Source organism: Mercurialis annua, linkage group LG1-X (assembly GCF_937616625.2).
Source record: "Mercurialis annua linkage group LG1-X, ddMerAnnu1.2, whole genome shotgun sequence".
Taxonomy (NCBI): Eukaryota; Viridiplantae; Streptophyta; class Magnoliopsida; order Malpighiales; family Euphorbiaceae; genus Mercurialis; species Mercurialis annua.
In genome coordinates this window covers 49,532,400-49,551,988 of record NC_065570.1, presented here as the reverse complement: position 1 = coordinate 49,551,988, position 19,589 = coordinate 49,532,400, and the positions used below count along the sequence as shown (strand labels likewise).

The following is a 19,589-nucleotide window of genomic DNA, read 5'->3' as shown; positions in this document are numbered from 1 at the left end:
AAACAAATTTTAACATTTCACTTTTTGCGATTTAAACCTAACGTTTGAAACGTTACTAAATTAACCGTAACCATTTAAATTTTGAGCTTTTTACAGAACTACCAAACTTTTCCAACCTTTTATCAAAAATACCATACTTGTTTTGCATTTTAGAAGTTACGACGCGGTGATTAAAACTTAACATTTATACGATGTTTTCTATTTTCTTCTTCCTTCTCTGCATCTTTTCATCTTTTCTAGTATTTTTTTTCTTATAAATCAATCTAACCCAACAACAAACAGCTCTAGGCCTTCATCGATAGATCGTCGGCGACATAAACTTTTCCAAAGATGGTTTATGTCCTTGGAGATTAGGAGCTAACGCTTTTAGTATGTGAGCACCGCGTCTTTAATTTGGATCGAGTATAGCTATTGACACTGCTTCTTCGGCTTGTTTGGCTATTGAGATCTTGGTTGCCTGTGAGTTTGATGGTGACTAGCTTTAGAGAGTATCTACGCTCCAAATGCAAACTAACGTTTGGCTTCTGCTCCGGCTCAGCTGCGATATTCATGAAATTCGGCTACAGATTGTTTAAAGATGTTATGCATAGCGGTACGTACATTACGATTGACCGCATGAATTGTTTTACCAAAAATCGTGGCGACAGCTCTGAATGGTTGAGGTTAGACAAATCATTGACAGTAGAGGGAATCCAACAGTTGAGGTTGATCTTGTCGCCGATGATCTTCACCAATCTATTGTACCCAGTGGTGCCTTCATTGGGATCTATGAAGATTTGGAGCTTATAGATAAAGTAAGTTGCTAACGCTAGAAACGAGAAGACCCAAATAACAAGACCACGAGGCGCGGGAAAAGAGGAGCATTCAGGAAGACAAGACATTTGTAACGCACCACCCAAGACGTTATAAATATGAAGGAAAGGAAAACAATAAAAAAAACACACAGAGAAGCAGAAGAGTAAGTAAAAACAAAAGGTGTTCCTTTCGATCATTTGGTAGCTTGTTTTGGTTTGGTTAAACCCAAAATCAAAACAAGTTACAAAATGTACGGAAGTATCCCCAAAACAAAGAATAACATTGAAAGAAAGGTCGTTCCGATTATTTCTATGGCTGGTTTTAGTTCAATTTACATAAAAACGCAGAATCAAAACACGCCATAAAAATGAATGAAGCAAACCACAAAAAACAAATAAAAGCTCGAGAAACATGCGATCACGAGACACAAAATATTAAAACCGCGCTAAAACGACAAGGAAATAGAGAAGCGGCAAAAGCGAAAAATCCACGAAAGCAAAATAAGTAACCGCACATGCTGAAGTGATGATAGTAAATCTAAGCATAAATACCTAGCCAAAGAGAAATCCCTCATCGCCCAGGAAAAGATAGACGCACTGAAAAAGCTATAAGTAAGGCACAAACTCATTTGACTAGAGGTACGACAATCTTGACTAAATACATACGTAACATACCATTCTCTTTTTAAAAACAACAACTCATGCTCTTTGTGTTGTCTGCTCAACATTATTCGGAGACGCACGTTCAACGTCCAGTTCCATCAGTAATGTTACAGTGTTAGTCTTGTGTTGATGTTGATGGACATTTTGGTGATTTCAACTTTAGTAAAAAAACGATATTGTACGTGAAATAAAAATAAAAATTAAATTGAAATAATGTTGGAAAAATAAAAATTAGTGTTAAAAAGGAAATAAAAAATTAAATTAGTTACTTTATTACATGTTGTGAATTTTTGGTTGATTTTGAGTTGATTTTGAGTTGATGTATGAAAAAAAACTTAAAATTTAATTATATATGGTAAATAATAAATGTTGATATGAGAAAAAAATAAAGATAAAATATAAAAAAAGTAAAGATTAGTATAAAAAATAAAAATTAATATTACCTATTTTATTAAATGCTGTTGATGTTGTTTTGATATTAAAACTTACAAAAAAAACGTCAACAATCAAAAAAGTCAATAAAATAATAATAATAAAAAAATATTAAATATTAAATATATGATAAATATTAATTAGGTGCAGGAACATAATGATGAAAAAAACAATTAAGAATAATGAAAAAATTTTAAAAAAATGAAAAAAATATTAAAAATGAAAGTTAGTATAGAAAATTAAATTTTAAAAAAATAGTATAGAAAAAAAAAAGTTGGTATGAAATATAAAAATTTAGAAGAGATAGTAAATAAGTAAATATTGTACAAAAAACAATATTTCAAATAGAAAGCCCTTCAATTTTTGCATTTTATAGCCCAAACCATTTTCGGGGCATAATTTACATATGTGTCAGCCATATTATTAGCATATTAATTCCAACTATTCGTATTTTTATACTTTGTATTCTAAAAAATATGATAAAATTACCGAAATTCGGGATGAGGTTATAAAATGCAAAAATTAGAAATGTTAGGATTTATTTGGTAACTTTTTAAACGTTAGCCTTAAATCGCTAAAAACGTGAAACAATAGGATTTTTTTGTCAATATACTTTTTAAATTTTATATCAAAAAACATTAAAAAAAACATGTTTCTTCTGTTTTTTTTATTTGTCAGTTTAGAACATGTTTCTTCTGTTAAGAACTTTATAATATTTGTGTAAATAAATTTTAAAAGAAAATGAATGGTGTACTTTTCTCAAATAAAAAATAAAATAAATTACTAAAATAAAATAAATCAAAAGTTTGATAAATAAAATAAAATAACTCGATAGATTAATTAGTTTCGGAATCAATTATCATGTAATTACCTTAAAAGAAAAAACATGTTTCTTACGTTTTTTTATTTGTCAATTTAGTTAAAATTATGCATACTAAAAAATTATTTTTCTTTTATTTTAAATTATAAATATAAATATTATATCTAATGTAGTTCTATTAGTTAATAAATCTTTTGTAAATTAAATTGTAGAATCATTTACTAAAAACAGATAAATTTGAATTATTTTTAAAATTCAAATGGAATCAACTATCAGTAACTTGAATGGTATAAGCGCTGGACATAAAGTGTGAAGGTCGTGGATTCATTTCCTTCCACAAGTGTTCGTCTTCCCCGATTATTAAAAAAAAAAATCAAATGGACAAATAATTATACGTTTAGCTAAATAATAAAAGTAGATAATTTGTTTGGACAAATGTTTTAAATTTTATTTACCACTTTATTCATCACACAAGGCACAACAAATACTAACAAGTTCATAATAACAATATTTGCAAAAATATAATAAACCCAAACAACACCACCCCACTTCAAATTCAACCACTAGACAACAACGGATCAAGAACACACGGAATGAGAGCCACAGGATTACATACAAGATCATGCATTCTCGGAGCAGTCAATCCTGGCCGTTCAGTCATATCAGGAGGATTAAGCACCGTCCAATCAAAGCACTGAATCATAGCCGCAAGTGTAGTCGGCAATTCGGCCATTGCTAATCCAATTCCAGGACAACTTCTTCTTCCACTACCAAACGGCAGCAACTCATAATTCTGACCTCTCAGATCAAATTTTCTTGAATTCAAAAATCTTTCAGGTTCAAAACTCAACGGGTTTTTCCAGTATTTTGAGTCTCTACCAATAGCCCAAATGTTGACGAATAGCAAAGAATTTGCAGGAATTTTGTAGCCGTTGATATGGCAATCTTGAATTGATTTTCTTGCTAACATTGGTATTGGTGGGTGTAATCTGAAAGTTTCTTTTAAAATTGCTTGAATGTAGTGCAGATTTGAGTTGTCTGATTCTTGAACAATTCTTTTATTTCCGACCACTCTATTGATTTCGTCTCTGGCTTTTTCAAGAACTTGTGGATTCTTTATCAGTTCTGCTAATGCCCATTCCAGTGTTATTGCTGTTGTATCCGTTGCTGCTGTGAAAAAATCCTGAAACCGAACAATATTTTTAATATTATTTCACATAAATAAAGTTTAATCGTCTACACTATATATTTAATTTTAATTTAAAAATGGATTCACAACTATATGTTAGTTGCTAAATATACCGTAGATTTTTAAAATATATGAATTTGATTCTAATTTTTACGATTTTTGCCAAATATAATCACAACTCGTTTAGAGCTTACATGGTGCAATATTAGACTTCCACGCGTATAAAATTTATCCTATTTGACATATACAAACTAAGCATGAATATATTTGGCGATAATAATAATAGACTAATTGATAAAATTTTAAAATCACGATATATTTAATAAATGAGGGAGACTAAACTTGTTATTTTTAGATAGAATTACAATAATTCACCCACGAGAAATTCTTAGAGAAAATATACACTTATATGTAAAAGAGAATAGAGAGAAAATATATTTGGAGATTTTAGTTAAAAGATGAAAAAAAAATGAAATAGAGAAAGAAAAAAAAACATGTAATACAAAGGATTATGTAATCAATTGTAAAAAAGTAATAATGTGCAAAATTTATGTGTGTTTGCAATAATAGATATAGATCAACTTAAACACAGGCAAATTAATAGATTTTCAAAAAGATCAAAGCAATCAGATCAATCCACGAAAGCAATAATTTTAATCAGTGGAAAACAAAATTTCATAGAGTATAATCAAACAATAAAAATGAGATAAAAATATTAAAAAGCAAAACAATAGGAGCAGATTGGAACAAAAAAGGTTTGGGGATGAAAGAGTGTAAATAGAGATAAAATAAGGAGAAATATGGTAATATAATTTTAGTTTACTTACCAAAAACAAGGCCTTGATATGGTCCCTTGTCAATTTGATTTCTGCATTTTCATCCTCCATAAAATCAAGCATTACATCAAGAAAATCAAAACTTTGATGCTTAATCTCATTTTTATTCCTTTGTTTCTCACGTTCTGTAATTAACCTCTCAAGCAACCCATCATATTTTATAAAAATATCATCAACTCTCTTCCGAAAACCCTGAAAATTTATATTCTTAAACAACCAAATAAAATCAGAAACATTAAACTCCCCAAAAATCTGTGTGACTTCACGGATCACAAATCTTACAGTCTCAGCTTCACTGTCTGAATCAGAAGATCGCACACCAAGCATCATTTGAGATATTACATTATTAGAAAATTTAATCAACTCTTCGGTTACATTAACATTTTCGCCAACTTTTGATTTTTCGTAGAACCCGTAAAGAAAATTATGCAATTCTTTAGTTCTGACAGGAAGAAACTGATTCATCATTCGATTTCCTAAAAGCTCGAAAGTACTGATTTTCTTAATAAATCTCCAATAAGGACCGTAAGGCGAAAACGCAAACGACGAGTTATAGGTAAGGTTTGCAATGGCAATGGAATGTTTTCTTGAAGAAAATGTAAGTTCATGTGTTTTTAAGAATTCTTGAGCTAATTCAGGAGTTGAAGCTACGATACACGAAACTGAACCGAGCTTGAGATGGAATAATGGGCCGTAACGGAGAGAAATGTCGCGAAAAGATTGGTGAATTAAAGGTCCAAGAAGATGAAGATGACCTATAATTGGTAAGGCTATAGGACTTGGAGGAAGATTCTGCCATTGTTTTTTAATGAAGAAAATAACAAAGAAAAAGGCAGCAAACAAGGAGAGAAATTCCAGTATCATTTCTTCAATAGCTGAAATTAGGGGAGTGTGTATTCCTTCTCTCTTGATCATATATATATATATATATATATATATATATAAATTAGAAGTTCCAGTGTAATCTCTTAATTATGACTGATTTGAATTAATTTTCTATAAACTAATTTAAAATAGTTTATTTTTGTATTGGTTCACACTGTATCCAATATTATTAGACTGTATGTAACGAATGAACTTTTTTTCTGTTTGTTTTTTCTTCTTTCGGAAAAGAGGAAGAGGAGGTCAGAATTTTTTTTTCTGTTTGCTAATTACTATATTGGTGCTAAATTGATAGAAAGTTTTTCGTTTTCATATTATATATGAAAAAAAAAAGGGTTAATGTCATAAAAATTCACCAATTTTACATATTTTTTCATTTTAATTACGAAGTTTAAATTTTCTCATTTTCATGAATGAATTATCACTTTTTTTCAAATCATACATCGTGCTGAGGTGTCACGGTCCCATTGGTGTAATTCGCTGAGGTGGAGATCATTTTACACCAATAAATGAGTGTCACCTCAGCACCGTGCATGAATTTGAGAAAAAGTGGTAGTTCGTGCATGAAAATGAGAAAATTTAAACTGTGTGATTAAAATGAATAAACGTGTAATGTTCGTGATTTTTTTTAACATTAACGCAAAGGAAAATTAGACAGACTTTGTTAACAGCGTCAAATATGGACAGAACTAATCTCACTGTAACAAAATATTAAAATAATATTTTTGCATTTTCCATTGTTAATTTGTTTATCCAAAAAAATATTAAAATAACAGTAGTAATATAATCTTAATTATTAAATTTCTTATTTTTAATATTATATTATAATGTGATTGATTCCGACCACGAATAACGTGTTAATCTACTTAATTTTATTTCCAAATTATCGATCATATTTTATTATTTATTCTCATTAACTATTAAATGCATTAAAAAATAGACCCAATATATAAAAAAATCCTCGTAGTACAAGATAGCTCTTTAACTTTTTTTTGGGTACAAATCGATCCTTTAATTTTATTTATTTGAACAAAAAAAACATTCCGCTCAAAATCTCCGTTAGCTGGTGATGTGGCATATAAAAAAAAATTCAAAAACAATCTTGATATTTAAAAAACTTATCAGTTTGATACTTAAAGGTTTTTTTAGCACATTTCACCATGTTCTTTATTTAAATATCAATAAGTAAAGCAAAATTTATCTTAAGGTCTCTATACTTTTCACTTTTTCTTTACTTCATCCCTAAGAATTTTTTTCTTTACTTGATCTTTGTACTGCCAAAAACAGTTTTTTTGAGGTTCTTCTGTTAACAAAAGTGCAAAAATGCTAGGGGCCAAGTAAAATTATTTTTGACAGTATAAGGATTAAATAAAGAAATAAAAGGACTTCATAAAACTGTTTTTAAAAGTACATGGACCAAGTAAAGATCCAAAATTTTATAGGGACAAAGTAAAGAAAAATGAAATTAGTACAGGGACCTTAGAATAGATTAAGGCTTAATTAAATAATATTTAAAATTAAAATATTTATCAAAACAAATCGAAACTTAATTAAACCGATTAAAACCTAATTAAACATTTTGAAACCCGATTAAATCAACTGAAATCTAATTAAACACATCATATTCATCTTCTCCAGTGACCGGCTCCCCTGTCGGCCGCCAGAGACATCTCCAAAAAGGTACGAATAGGTCTGTAATTCAAGAACAGACTAGCAAGTCTATTCTTCAAGAGTAGATCTAGCCTGTTCATGGACCTACGTTGGTATTTTCTTCAAGAACAGACCATCAGATCTATTCTCAGAGAACAGATCCAGCAGATCTGTTTTGAAGAACGAACCAGAGATTTTTGGCCGGCAACCGGAGATTTCTCCTCCGAATGAGGTTTTTAAAAATTTAAAAAATAATTAATTGAAATCTGATTAGGTTTCGATGTGTTTATTAGATTTTGAGTGGTTTAATTGAGTTTCGATGTGTTTAATTATTTTAAACACATCGAAATCCAAGTAAGCTAATAGAAATTCAATTATTATTTTTTTAATTGTGTTTCGAAATATTTAGTTAGGTTTCAATTGATTTAATTGGGTTTCAAAGTGTGTAATTAGGTTTCGATTGGTTTAATTGAGTTTTAATTGGTTCTAATTTATAATTTTTTTAATTATAAATATATAAATGAAAAAGAAGGTGAAAATGGTTAAAAAGATTCATAATTATAAAATTTAAAAAATTTAAAAATCGTGATATATTTAATAAAGTGTTTTACTATTCGCCACCCCTTTTTACTTAACACCGCCCTGCAAAATACATTTTCGCCCTTCTAGCAAAATCTGAAAAAAAAAAAATTCTCAACTCATTCGAACACATTCGAACAAATACATAAAAAGTCGATTAAAATGACGGATAACGAGTACAATCGTCGGGTAACGAGTATCGACATTCGGAAACAAGTTTTTCCGGCTTTTTCCTGGTAAATAAACGATTTATAATTTTTTTTTCTGTTTTTTAGGGGGGACGCCGGACGTCCCCCTTTAAGGGCTGTTTTCGGCTGCGACAGATGGTCGTAGCCGGAAATTAATTTTTAAGAAAAAAAATTTAAATAATACTATTTTTAATAATTTAATTAATTTAATTAATTTATTCGATTTAAATATATTGAATATTATTAGGATATGTTAAACGTAATTATTTATGTTTTGCAGGTTAATTTAGAAGATTTTGGCGGTGACGGAATTGATTACATCGATCGGTTTAATCCAGGACATGGGTTTGATACTGATGATAAAGCAATTAGATGGGCTGAAAGTATTGCTATAGGGATTGGGTTTGAGTTAGTAATTTCGCCTCATAAGAACGAGGGGAAACGAAAGCTTCTGAAATGTGCTCGGGGTGAGCGTTACAGAGGATCGTTCACAGATTTTGATTCATTTGTACGAAAAAAATACGAAGACAAAAGCGTGTCAGTGCAAATTCAAAATAGTTGTCAAATTAGGTAAGACTGCATGGTTTGTACTCACTAAGCCTGATATTTCGAGTACACACAACCATGCTTTATCTGTGTATACTGAGGGATACAGTCAGATGAGTGGGCTGAGTGCAGAGGCAAAAGAGATTGTGCGAGATATGAGTGCGCACAAGCGAAGCCGTGTTCTATAATGGCTTCTTTGAAAGAAAAAGTACCATCTAACAACCCTACAATAAGGCAAGTGTACACCTACAGAGAGAATTTGAGAAAGTCTAGCTTTGAGGGTAGAGATATGGTGGGTCAGTTTTATCACATGGCTCAGAAGAGTGATTATGTGCACTGGACTCTTGCTGAGGAGGATACGGGTGTGTTGACTCACCTTTTCATGGCTCATCCCGATTCAGTGAGGCTATTACGTTCATACTACTGGATAATCGGTATGGACTCCACGTACAAGACGAACAAGTACAAGATGCCTTTTTTGAGATTATTGGAATGACTCCTTCCAACAAGAACTTCATAATTGCATATGCAATTATGAAGGATGAGACTGAGGGGAACTACAGATAGGTGCTGGAGAGACTGAGGTATGATGGTATTTACATTGATGGGTTACAAGCGGCAATTACACGTATTAGTTGGGAAGGGGGAGCCTGCGACCCTCGCTACTGGATGCAGGTATTTAATTGAATTATATAAATTTATCAGTAAGTTTTAATTTTTCTAAAAAATGATATTCAAATTATGACTTATTAAGTGGATGCAGGTATGGGATGACTTGTACCCTATTGCCACTATCTTCAATGCAGTTGTTATTTACATACAAGGCGGGACACTACCAGAGACGCGGTTCGGTTCCCGTACTATCCTGCCTTTGCATTCCTCTGAGGTCCAGTCACAACCATCGAAGGAGATAATGATACTGTATATTAGGCGACGCTCTCACTTTGTTAGGTTGAATTTACAGGATAATTTTCCGGTCCCACCAATTCCCAGCTTGTGGTTCGAGCGCAGGGACCGTACTGTTGAGTCTTGGCATACTTTATATGGTAGTAGGAGAGATCAATGAGATAAATTGATAGGTATGGCAGATTGAGTTGATTGTAAAATTTTGATTCGGAACCTTATTTCATTATGTGTGTTTTATTATTATACGTGTAATATATTTGAAACGCACAACATATGTAACAAATTAAAATGTTCATAAAATTGCATAATAACAAAAATGTACATAATATTTAATAAAATGTCTAGAAACTCACATCTAATAAAATAAAAAGTACATAATTAGAAAAAAAAGTACTAATAAAATAAACATACACCATATTCTAACAGTACTCAATCAGCACTACGTCAAGCGGCCATGACTCTCTCCAAAGTAGTGCTAGCCTCCTCCATTTCCTGCTCCAACTCTGGAATGCCCTCAAAGTCGCAGTGCTGTCTATGCTGGGCGATAATCGAGCTGACAGCTCCGATAAAATGCTCGAACTCGGTAGTCAGCAACATCATCCACTGTAATACCATAAATAGACAAGTTATTTTAATATGTTAAATATATATAATATTCACTAAATTAGAAAATAAAAACTTACATAATCGTTGTTGGAGCGAGGAGGATGTGATCGTGGAAGATCTACGCCAGGAAGGACACGTGGATGCGAATGCCGCTCGTACCAGTCCAAGTACGCTGGATGACATCCTCCAGCAATAATATGGGCTTCCTCAAATCCCATGAACGACAACTTGTACATGGTCGGAAAAGCAGTCCACATGTCAATCGCAATCGTCACACTCATGTCCACAGAGTATTTGATTGACTTCCCGGACCTAACAACCCCTATTGGCCGAAAAATTGGCACAGGTACAGTCTGCACATAACCCAGCTGTCGCAGCACCCTAGAAGGCATGTATGGCTCGACAATGTCCCGGTACGCTATCCAGCCATAATATGCAGTATGCTCAACGCTGGCAACAGGCTCGCCGCCAAAAGAGAGCCACATGATCTGTTAAAAATCAAAATACCAAAATTAAAATCTAGTGATCGTAATAAAATCAAATTTAACTAATAAATTAACAAATTTACGTACCTCCTCAGCAGTCAGCTGGTCCAAACGAGCTCGCAAGGCCCGAAGTCGGATGCCTGAACACTCTGACGCAGTAGCACTCCAACTGGAAGCTCGAGGTTGATGAGACTCGATCAGCAGCCGCTCTCGCTGAGGTCGAAAACATGGACAGTACTCATAAATCCATGTCTATTGCAGTGTCAGATACCCAGTCAAACCCGAGAAATCTCCTCTCGATGAGATTCCAAGCTGCCGATATAGATAAGCAAGTGTAGCTGAGCCCCAGGAAAATGTACTCGCATCTGTGACTCCATCCCGCACCTCCCATATGGTTGCAGGTCTAATCCGATGGCCACTCTTGTCAATGAATAAAGTGCAACCTAACGTCAACCAGATCCAGGCTATCGCCTCCACCTCTGCAGTACGGCCATGCATACATAAGCCGATGATCGACTCAATCAACACACCTCCCTGGGAAAAATGCTTGGTCGTCTTACTCACCAGATCCTCTGGGAGAATACCTAAAATCTGTATGCAGTAAGCTTGCAGCTGAGCCTTATTCGGCTGACCTGAAACCATAATTTTGCAATTTAAATTAATATCACGCAATAGGTACATTAAATTTCTAAAAAAAATTGGGCAGCACTTCCCTTAAAAATGAGCATCACCCATTTTTCATGGAAATCCTGCGAGGAAGTTACAATTCACAAACCAAAACACAATCCACATTAAACAACTAATTGGCCTAAATATTTTATTAAATAACAAAATAACCTAAAACAATTAAATTATCCTAAATAACATTAAATTTACCTAAAATAATAATGTGACCTGATTAAACAATTATTAAACCTAATAAAATAAAAAATCTCAAATTAAATATTTTAATAATAAAATTTAATCTTAACGTAAAATTATAATATGAAAAATATAACAAAATACTGCACCTGAAATCATAGCTCCACCAATTGGAATGTGAAGAATATGCCACACGTCGTGTAATGTGATGGTCATCTCCCCGAATGGCATGTGAAAAGAGTTTGTATCTGGCTGCCATCGCTCCACAAATGCAGAAAGGAGCGGGATATCCAGATGATCAAACATGATATACGGGAGATGTGATAACTCAGTCCCGTCTATCAGCACCTTGACCTCCTTTGAGGCCGTCTCATACCACTGTCTCAGCTTCCGAAGAGCTCCATGTCTAGTCTGACACTTTAGCACGCCTCTGTCCGCCCCATCCCATAGCCGAGAAGCGACATGTCCGAGAAAACTAGGAATAACAGTGTCATCCTCGGGTCCACCAGGTACTGGACCAGTAACGGTTCACACGTCAACCTCTTCGGGTCGTCTGTTTGACCCTGTAAGTAACATTAAATATAATTAACTTATATTTGAATTTTTTAACAATATTATTAAATTAATTAAAATCGTTTAATTATATTTACCTGATGACGAGTCGCCAACGAACCGACCACCTGGACCCTTCTTCCGTCGAGAAATATAAATTTTTTCACATGACTCATCCTCTGAGCTATCAAAATTATCAGTATCTCTAATATCATCTGTTATAAGATCATCAACAGACATGCGTCTGTTATCGGGAGAAGTATGTGTCGGTTGCGTCGGTTGGTTCTTTCGTCGAGCTGAGGCAGAAATTTTACGCGTAATAACGTGACGGGCTCCCGACCCCCTAATTCTGGAGCCAAAAAGGACTTCCCTCTATGCTTTCCGCCCTGCGATTATAAAAATTTAAATATAAGTTACAGAAATAATATATAATATATATTAAATCTAATTAATTCCTAAAATCACTTAAATGATTTAAAATAAATATTTATTTTTTAATTTTTTTTTAAAAAATAAAATAATTTCCGGCTGCGACGTTTCGGTCGCAGCCGGAAAAGGGGACGTGAAATGGGAACGTCCCCCCCAAAAACCGAAAAAAAAAAATTATTTCGAATTTTTTTAAAAAAAACTTACTGGGAGTTGTCGATCTTTATCTCGTTCGGAATCTGACATTGCTGTTGAATATGGGATTGAATATGATTGAATGAGTTGAGAGGATTTAGGTTTTTTTTATGATTTGGTTTTCTATTCAAAAATTAAAATGAGTAAAAGGGTAATTTGTAGGGCGGTGTTAAGTAAAAAAAGGCGGCGAATAGCAATCCAGTTAATAATAAACGACTATAATTGTAGATATATAACTTTATTTTATCTATTTTCGTAAAATAATTGTGTCGTGGAAACTATCTATACACATTACCGATTTCTTTTTTGGACTTGCTGTTTGGATCCATTTTAGAATTTGGTTGAATTAATTGTTTATCTTTTAAAAAGTATTGTTCATATGAATATTTATTGAATTCTCATATTTTTCTAGATCATTTTTGAAGACTCAAAAATTTTAAAAAATATTATGACAATTAATTTTCTAAAATTCAATATGATGCTATGTTACGAAAATATGAAACTTACTAATATGAGTATAATTGAGTGAGTCGAGCTGAATTTAAAAATGCTCAAGATCGGCTCTACAAAAATCTAGTCATATTGAGCTCAGACTTGAATCATACTTTGTTTGTTTGTTCAAATAAACCGAGAAACCGAGATTTATCTTGATTTGTATTATATTCATTTAAGTACTTAACAAGTTGAGTCTATAAAAAAATGTTAATTCCAATAAAATACCAATCATTTACGGGTATTGTCTGTTAGCTAAATTTTTCAAAATCGGATAATTTAGCTTATTTTAAAATATTTGAATTTTTTTTCTAGCCATTAGTGAATGAGACCTAAAATTCCGTGATGAAGTTTATTCCAAAATACACTAAATTATTCGGTTCGATTCACGAATGGTTAAAAAAGATTTCAAATATCTCAATATGGGCAAAACTAGCTGATTTTAAAAGGTTTGAGTATAACTGACTAAATCCGTAAACATTTGCTATTTTATTGAAACTAGTTTCGCATTACGTGCTATGCACGTGGCTCGTAATGTGACTCGTTAATATATGTATAATAAAATTTATCATAATCATATAAATATATTTTATTTATGATTATTAGTCAGGATTTTTATTACAAATCAATTTAACATTTTAGTCGTTATTTTTTAAAATTATTCGATGTTAATAACATTTATTTATATTTTACTATAATTTGTTTAATATATCTTAACAATCATAAAATCGACTTATATAGAAAAATAAATTCTTTACAAATCAAATAATTGGTTTTTAATTATTTGTGCAGTAAACAATAACATATAATAAAATAAAGGTTTTAAAAAATTAGTTTAATTAGTATTCAATATCTCAAAATTACAGGTTGTTTTTTTTTTTTTATAAATTTGTTCCAAGTTAATGGAAAACTTCCTATCTTGTATGATACATGATAAAAACACCAATTCTAAATTTCAATTTGATAGATTGATCTCAATTTAAAAATTAAAAAGACACAAATACATACCTTTTTTCTATATAGTAAGGGCAACAATTTCTTTATTTAGAGCAAGATCAACGGTGTAGTCACCAACTCTCGCTCAAATATCTTTTTCATGGAAACGATATATAATCAAATTGAGCAAAACAAATTAGCATAAAAAATAAAGTATATGTTTCTTTGAGAAAATAGAATACCAAAAAAAGTCAGTAACTTAAATGAGATGCTATGGCGATTTTATAAAAAAACTATTAGTAGTAGATGGATTTGAATGTGATAATAAATTTTTATATGAACTCTACTACTATTTAGAATAGTTTATCAATTTTATTATGCTATAATTATTTAATATTATCAAATTACATTATTTTTTAATGGATTTACAGTCTATTATGGCTTGATCATTATTAATTAATAAATTTTTACATCTTACTTTATAGAATATTAACTCTTAGTTAATTACTCTTTTTGTATGCAAAAGCAAACATATAGCTAATCTAAGTCTCTTTTGTTGTATTATGAAATTTATTACTCGGGATGACCTTTCAATTATTAAGGGTTTCACTATGACATAAAGTCTGATTAGTAAAATTAAACTTTTTAATTAGTGAAAGAAGTAAACTCACAATTAACCTCTCCTTTTTTATATTTGTACTTAATTTTATAAATATTTTAATTATTAAAGGCTAATGTTATAATTTTCTCTATCCCCCTCTTCATAGTTATAGTATAATTATAGATAGATAGTGTAAATAAATAACTAAATAACTATAAATAAAATATTATTTAATTATTAAAACTAATACAATCGAAGTTTGATTGGAATTAGGAATCAATGACTTTAACTTGAATAAAACAACCATCTTTTTAATTTACGGCTATAGTATTACATTAATGGATCTTCTCCATACATTAATCTTCTTAATATTTGTTTCATTGTATTATTTCAAACATAGATAGATATTTTAAATTAACGAGACAACATTAGTGAAGATCTGATACAATGTCAATCTCTTTTACTTTACAAATTCTTAAGTTGCGAAAAAAATAATATCAAAATAGGAAAATTTTAAAATTCAATAACTTGTAGTGGTAGATATGGTATAAATTTCTACAAAATAGGTTAATTTTAAAATTCAATAACTTGTAGTGGTAGATATGGTATAAATTTCTACAAAATAGGTGATTGTTTTAATTAGATTAAAAGGAGTTTAATTAGCTAATATTTAGATAAAAAAATTACCATTTGAGTACTAATAATTTAAATAATATTAAGGATATTAACATAAATTTGATTGTCCCCCCCCCCCCCCCCACAATCCGTGTTTTTATATATAGTATAGATTAACCCTAAAAAAATAAAAATGGTTAGTAGTAATATTTTATTTTATTTTAGATTATGATATATTAATTTTGTATAGGCCAGCTTGCGAGCTCGTAACTGGAATATTCACAAATCTAAAGGAGACGATCATCGTTTAACCTAAGTTTGTCTCATTTAAATAAACTAGTTTCGCTTTACGTGCTATGCACGTGGCTCGTAACGTAACTCGTCAATGTACATATTAGTAAATTTATTATAATTATATCAATTTTTTATTTATAATTAATTTTAAATTAGTTAAGAATTTTTGTAAAAGTAAATATAAATATAATATATTCGGTTATTAAATTTTTTTCCATAATGAATTTATTCTTCTTTTGGTTTTATAATAACCATAATTAAATAATTAATTTAATTTTATTAATAATATCTTTAAAAAAAGTAAGATAGAAATTTAAATAATAATATATTGACTAAATATAGTATTTTAATTTTGTAGTTAAATCAAACTAAAAGATAGGTATTCCTACTAATTTGGAGACAATTTAGTTATTTTTTACATACTAAAAACTAAATTAGAGATAATTTAGCTACTTGTTTTAATTAGAACTTTAATTACAATATTGATTAATCAAATAACTAATTAGTTAATGACTATAAAACTTTTATTTAGTAATAAACTGAAAAGGATTATTCAGTAAATTTGCCTGCCCCCCCCCCCCATCCGTGCTTTTATATATAGTACTAGCGTTTCACCACGTGCTACGCACGTGAGCGACATTTATATGACCCGTTAAATATTTAATAATAAATAAAATAAATATATATTTAATTAAAATTGTAACACGCAAGTGATATTTATATGACCCGTAATTTATATATACTAAGTTAACCACATGTGTATATAAATTAATTAATATGATAATATATTTTTTATAAATTACTAATTTAAACTAATAAAAGAGTCTTAAACAACATCGATTTTTGGTTGTTAAAATTAGGGGCTGTTTGCCATTCAATTTGATAGCAGTATATCTATGTTTGTGACCACGTTGTTTCTGTTTAATAATAAATATAAAATATTATAATTACCAAATTTGTTCAAGCCTTCAATATTCTTGACGTATAGATAAATACGGTTTTTATTGCCTCCACCAATCTTTTTAAAGCACCTAAATTCCTATTGAATAATTAATATTATTTAATAAACAAATCCAACTACAATGATCGGGAATTGTAAAATTTTATATTATTTTATTGAAATTTAACTATCCACAAAATTATTTTGATATTTTTTAATATGAGTTGGAGTCGAACTCTTATCTAATTCATTATATTTTTATTTAAATTTTATTTTTATTATTTTTATTTTTAGTATCAATTATACTGTTAATGAAACCTACTATCATAATTTTGCCTGCCCCCTCTTCCCACTTATTGCGTTTAGCCACGTGCTACGCACGTGAGCAATATTTACATGACCCGTTATTATTTATTAAATATCTATTAAATTAATTAAGACCGTAGCATGTGAGTGATTTCATATGACCCGTTATATGTGTTAAGTATAATATTTAGTATTTAATTTATTGTGAATATATATATATATATATATATATATATATATATATATATATATATAATATTATTAAGATGGTAAATTTTATATAATATAAAATATATATTAAATTTTAATTATTAATATAATTTTTTAATTTTTACTAATAGCATGTGAATGATGTTTAAATGACCCGTTATATATTAAATATAATATTTAGTTTTCAATAAATTATCGTCAATATATATATATATATATATATATATATATATATAACATTCTTAAATTTTTTATAGATAACTTTATTATTTTTAAAGATATAATTTTTAAATTTTTAATTATAGACTCTCTAATACAGAATACAGAAACATTCTTTTTGTACAGAAAATATTTATTAAATATTAAATTTTAAAGCCCCTCTCTAATATGTTTATAAGATTGCTATGCACACATCTGAACTATGTCAAATAAAATGAGCCGGACTACATCATTAGAGATGGACTTAATTACAACTTGTATTGCATTATATATTTTAATCAACTTTGAAGATATACACGCCTAACCAAATTATATGAAATCAAACTCTTACATTTTTATTTGTTCTATGTTTTTATAGGAAACTAGTTTCGCATTACGTGCTATGCACGTGGCTCGTAACGTAACTCGTCAATGAACATAATAGTAAATTTATTATAATTATATTAATTTTTTATTTATAATTAATATTAAATTAGTTAAGAATTTTTGTAAAAGTAAATATAATATATTCGGTTATCAAATTTGTTCCATACTGAATTTATTCTTCTTTTGGTTTTATAATAACCATAATAACCATAATTAATTTAATTTTATTAATAATATCTTTAAAAATAATAATAAGATAGAAATTTAAATAATAATATACTGACCAAATACAATATTTTAATTTTGTAATTCAATCAAACTAAAAGATAGGTATTCCTACTAATTTGGAGACAATTTAGTTATTTTTTACATATTAAAACTAAATTGGAGATAAGTTAGCTACCTATTCTAATTAGGACTTTAATTACAATATTGATTAATTAAATAACTAATTAGGTAATGCCTATAAAACCTTTATTTAATACTAAACTGAAAAGGATTATTCGGTAAATTTGTCTGTCCCCCCCCCCCCCATCCGTGCTTTTATATATAGTATAGATTATATTAATTTTTTATTTATAATTAATATTAAATTAGTTAAAAAATTTTGTAAAAGTAAATATAATATATTCGGTTATTATATTTTTTTCTATACTGAATTTATTCTTCTTTTGGTTTTATAATAACCATTAATAATATCTTTAAAAATAATAATATTGTAGTTAAATCAAACTAAAAGATAGATATTCCTACTAATTTGGAGACAATTTAGTTACTTTTTACATAAAAAAAACTAAATTGGAGATAATTTAGCTAGATATTCCTACTAATTTGGAGACAATTTAGTTACTTTTTCCATACAAAAAACTAAATTGGAGATAATTTAGCTATCTATTTTAATTAGAATTTTATAATAAAAATTAATTAAATAACTAATTAGTTAATGACTATAAAACCTTTATTTAGTAATAAACTTAAAAGGATTATTCAGTAAATTTGCCTGTCCCCCCCCCCCCATCCGTGCTTTTATATATAGTATAGATAGGAAAGAAAACAATCCTAACTCAAATCTAATTCTATTTGTACGGTTAATTTTTATTTTGATATTGGAATTAATTTTTATTAGAAATAAACTTATACTTAATTACTATTTTCTAGATAATTATATCCTTAATGAAGCCTATTACTGTAATTTTGTCTGTCCCCCCCCTTCCCACATATAAGATAGTTATAGATAGATAGATGAATAAAAAATCAAGCTGGTATTTGATTCATTCGAACGAGTTCAAATTAAGCTTTTGTGAGTGTAATCCTAAGTCTTATAGTTTATTTATAATCCTAACTTCGTATTAATTCAAAGTTAAATTAATAGTTCAAAAGATAGCAAATAAATAGGCAAAATGTTCTTCTAGATCCACAATTATGGTTCGTTTGCAAAATATATCGTAATTTAAAAATCGTGCCAATTTGATTCATCATCATTTAATCGACATGTGTCAAATACCCACAATTCCTTTGGAAAATCAAAATATCACCGTTTTATGATGATTTATATTGTTATTTGAAGATTTAAATCATATTCTAAAGGCTTAATTGCTCCAAAAGTCACCAACTTTCGCGTGTTTTTGATATTTGACACGAATTTTTAATTTTAGTATATAAATACACGAATTATCAATTTTTTGCATATGTAACATGGGCACCGTGTTTGACATAAAACGACACTTTTTTTGACCTAAAACGGCACCGTTTTTTACCTAAAATGAAAACTTGGTCATATATTCAAAAAATTGATAGTTCGTGTGTTTATATGCTAAAATTAAAAGTTCATGTCAAATACCAAAAACACGCGACAGTTGGTGATTTTTGGTGCATTTAAGCCTATTTTAAAAACAATGCGGATATATTTGACACATGTTGAATAAATGATAAATCAAACTTATATAATTTTAAAATTGTGATATAGCCATAATTGTGGATATATATGAATATTTTGCCTT

The 19,589-nt window shown here is 29.4% G+C and overlaps 2 protein-coding genes across 2 annotated transcripts; both read right to left on the bottom strand.

Annotated features, from left to right (window-relative positions):
* Nucleotides 1–3,147: 3,147 nt before the first annotated feature.
* On the bottom strand, nt 3,148–5,650 carry LOC126654554 (cytochrome P450 93B2-like). The gene is made up of 2 exons (XM_050348461.2): nt 4,726–5,650; nt 3,148–3,892 (listed from the first exon to the last, which is right to left on the bottom strand). Exons 1-2 carry the CDS (start codon nt 5,647–5,649, stop codon nt 3,266–3,268), a joined length of 1,551 nt encoding a protein of 516 aa, XP_050204418.1. The 5' UTR covers nt 5,650; the 3' UTR covers nt 3,148–3,265.
* A 4,279-nt stretch (nt 5,651–9,929) lies between these two features.
* Nucleotides 9,930–12,229, bottom strand: LOC126672431 (protein MAIN-LIKE 1-like). The gene is made up of 7 exons (XM_050366383.1): nt 12,088–12,229; nt 11,587–11,949; nt 10,936–11,208; nt 10,848–10,888; nt 10,664–10,789; nt 10,169–10,579; nt 9,930–10,088 (listed from the first exon to the last, which is right to left on the bottom strand). Exons 1-7 carry the CDS (start codon nt 12,227–12,229, stop codon nt 9,930–9,932), a joined length of 1,515 nt encoding a protein of 504 aa, XP_050222340.1.
* Between the last annotated feature and the right edge of the window lie 7,360 nt (nt 12,230–19,589).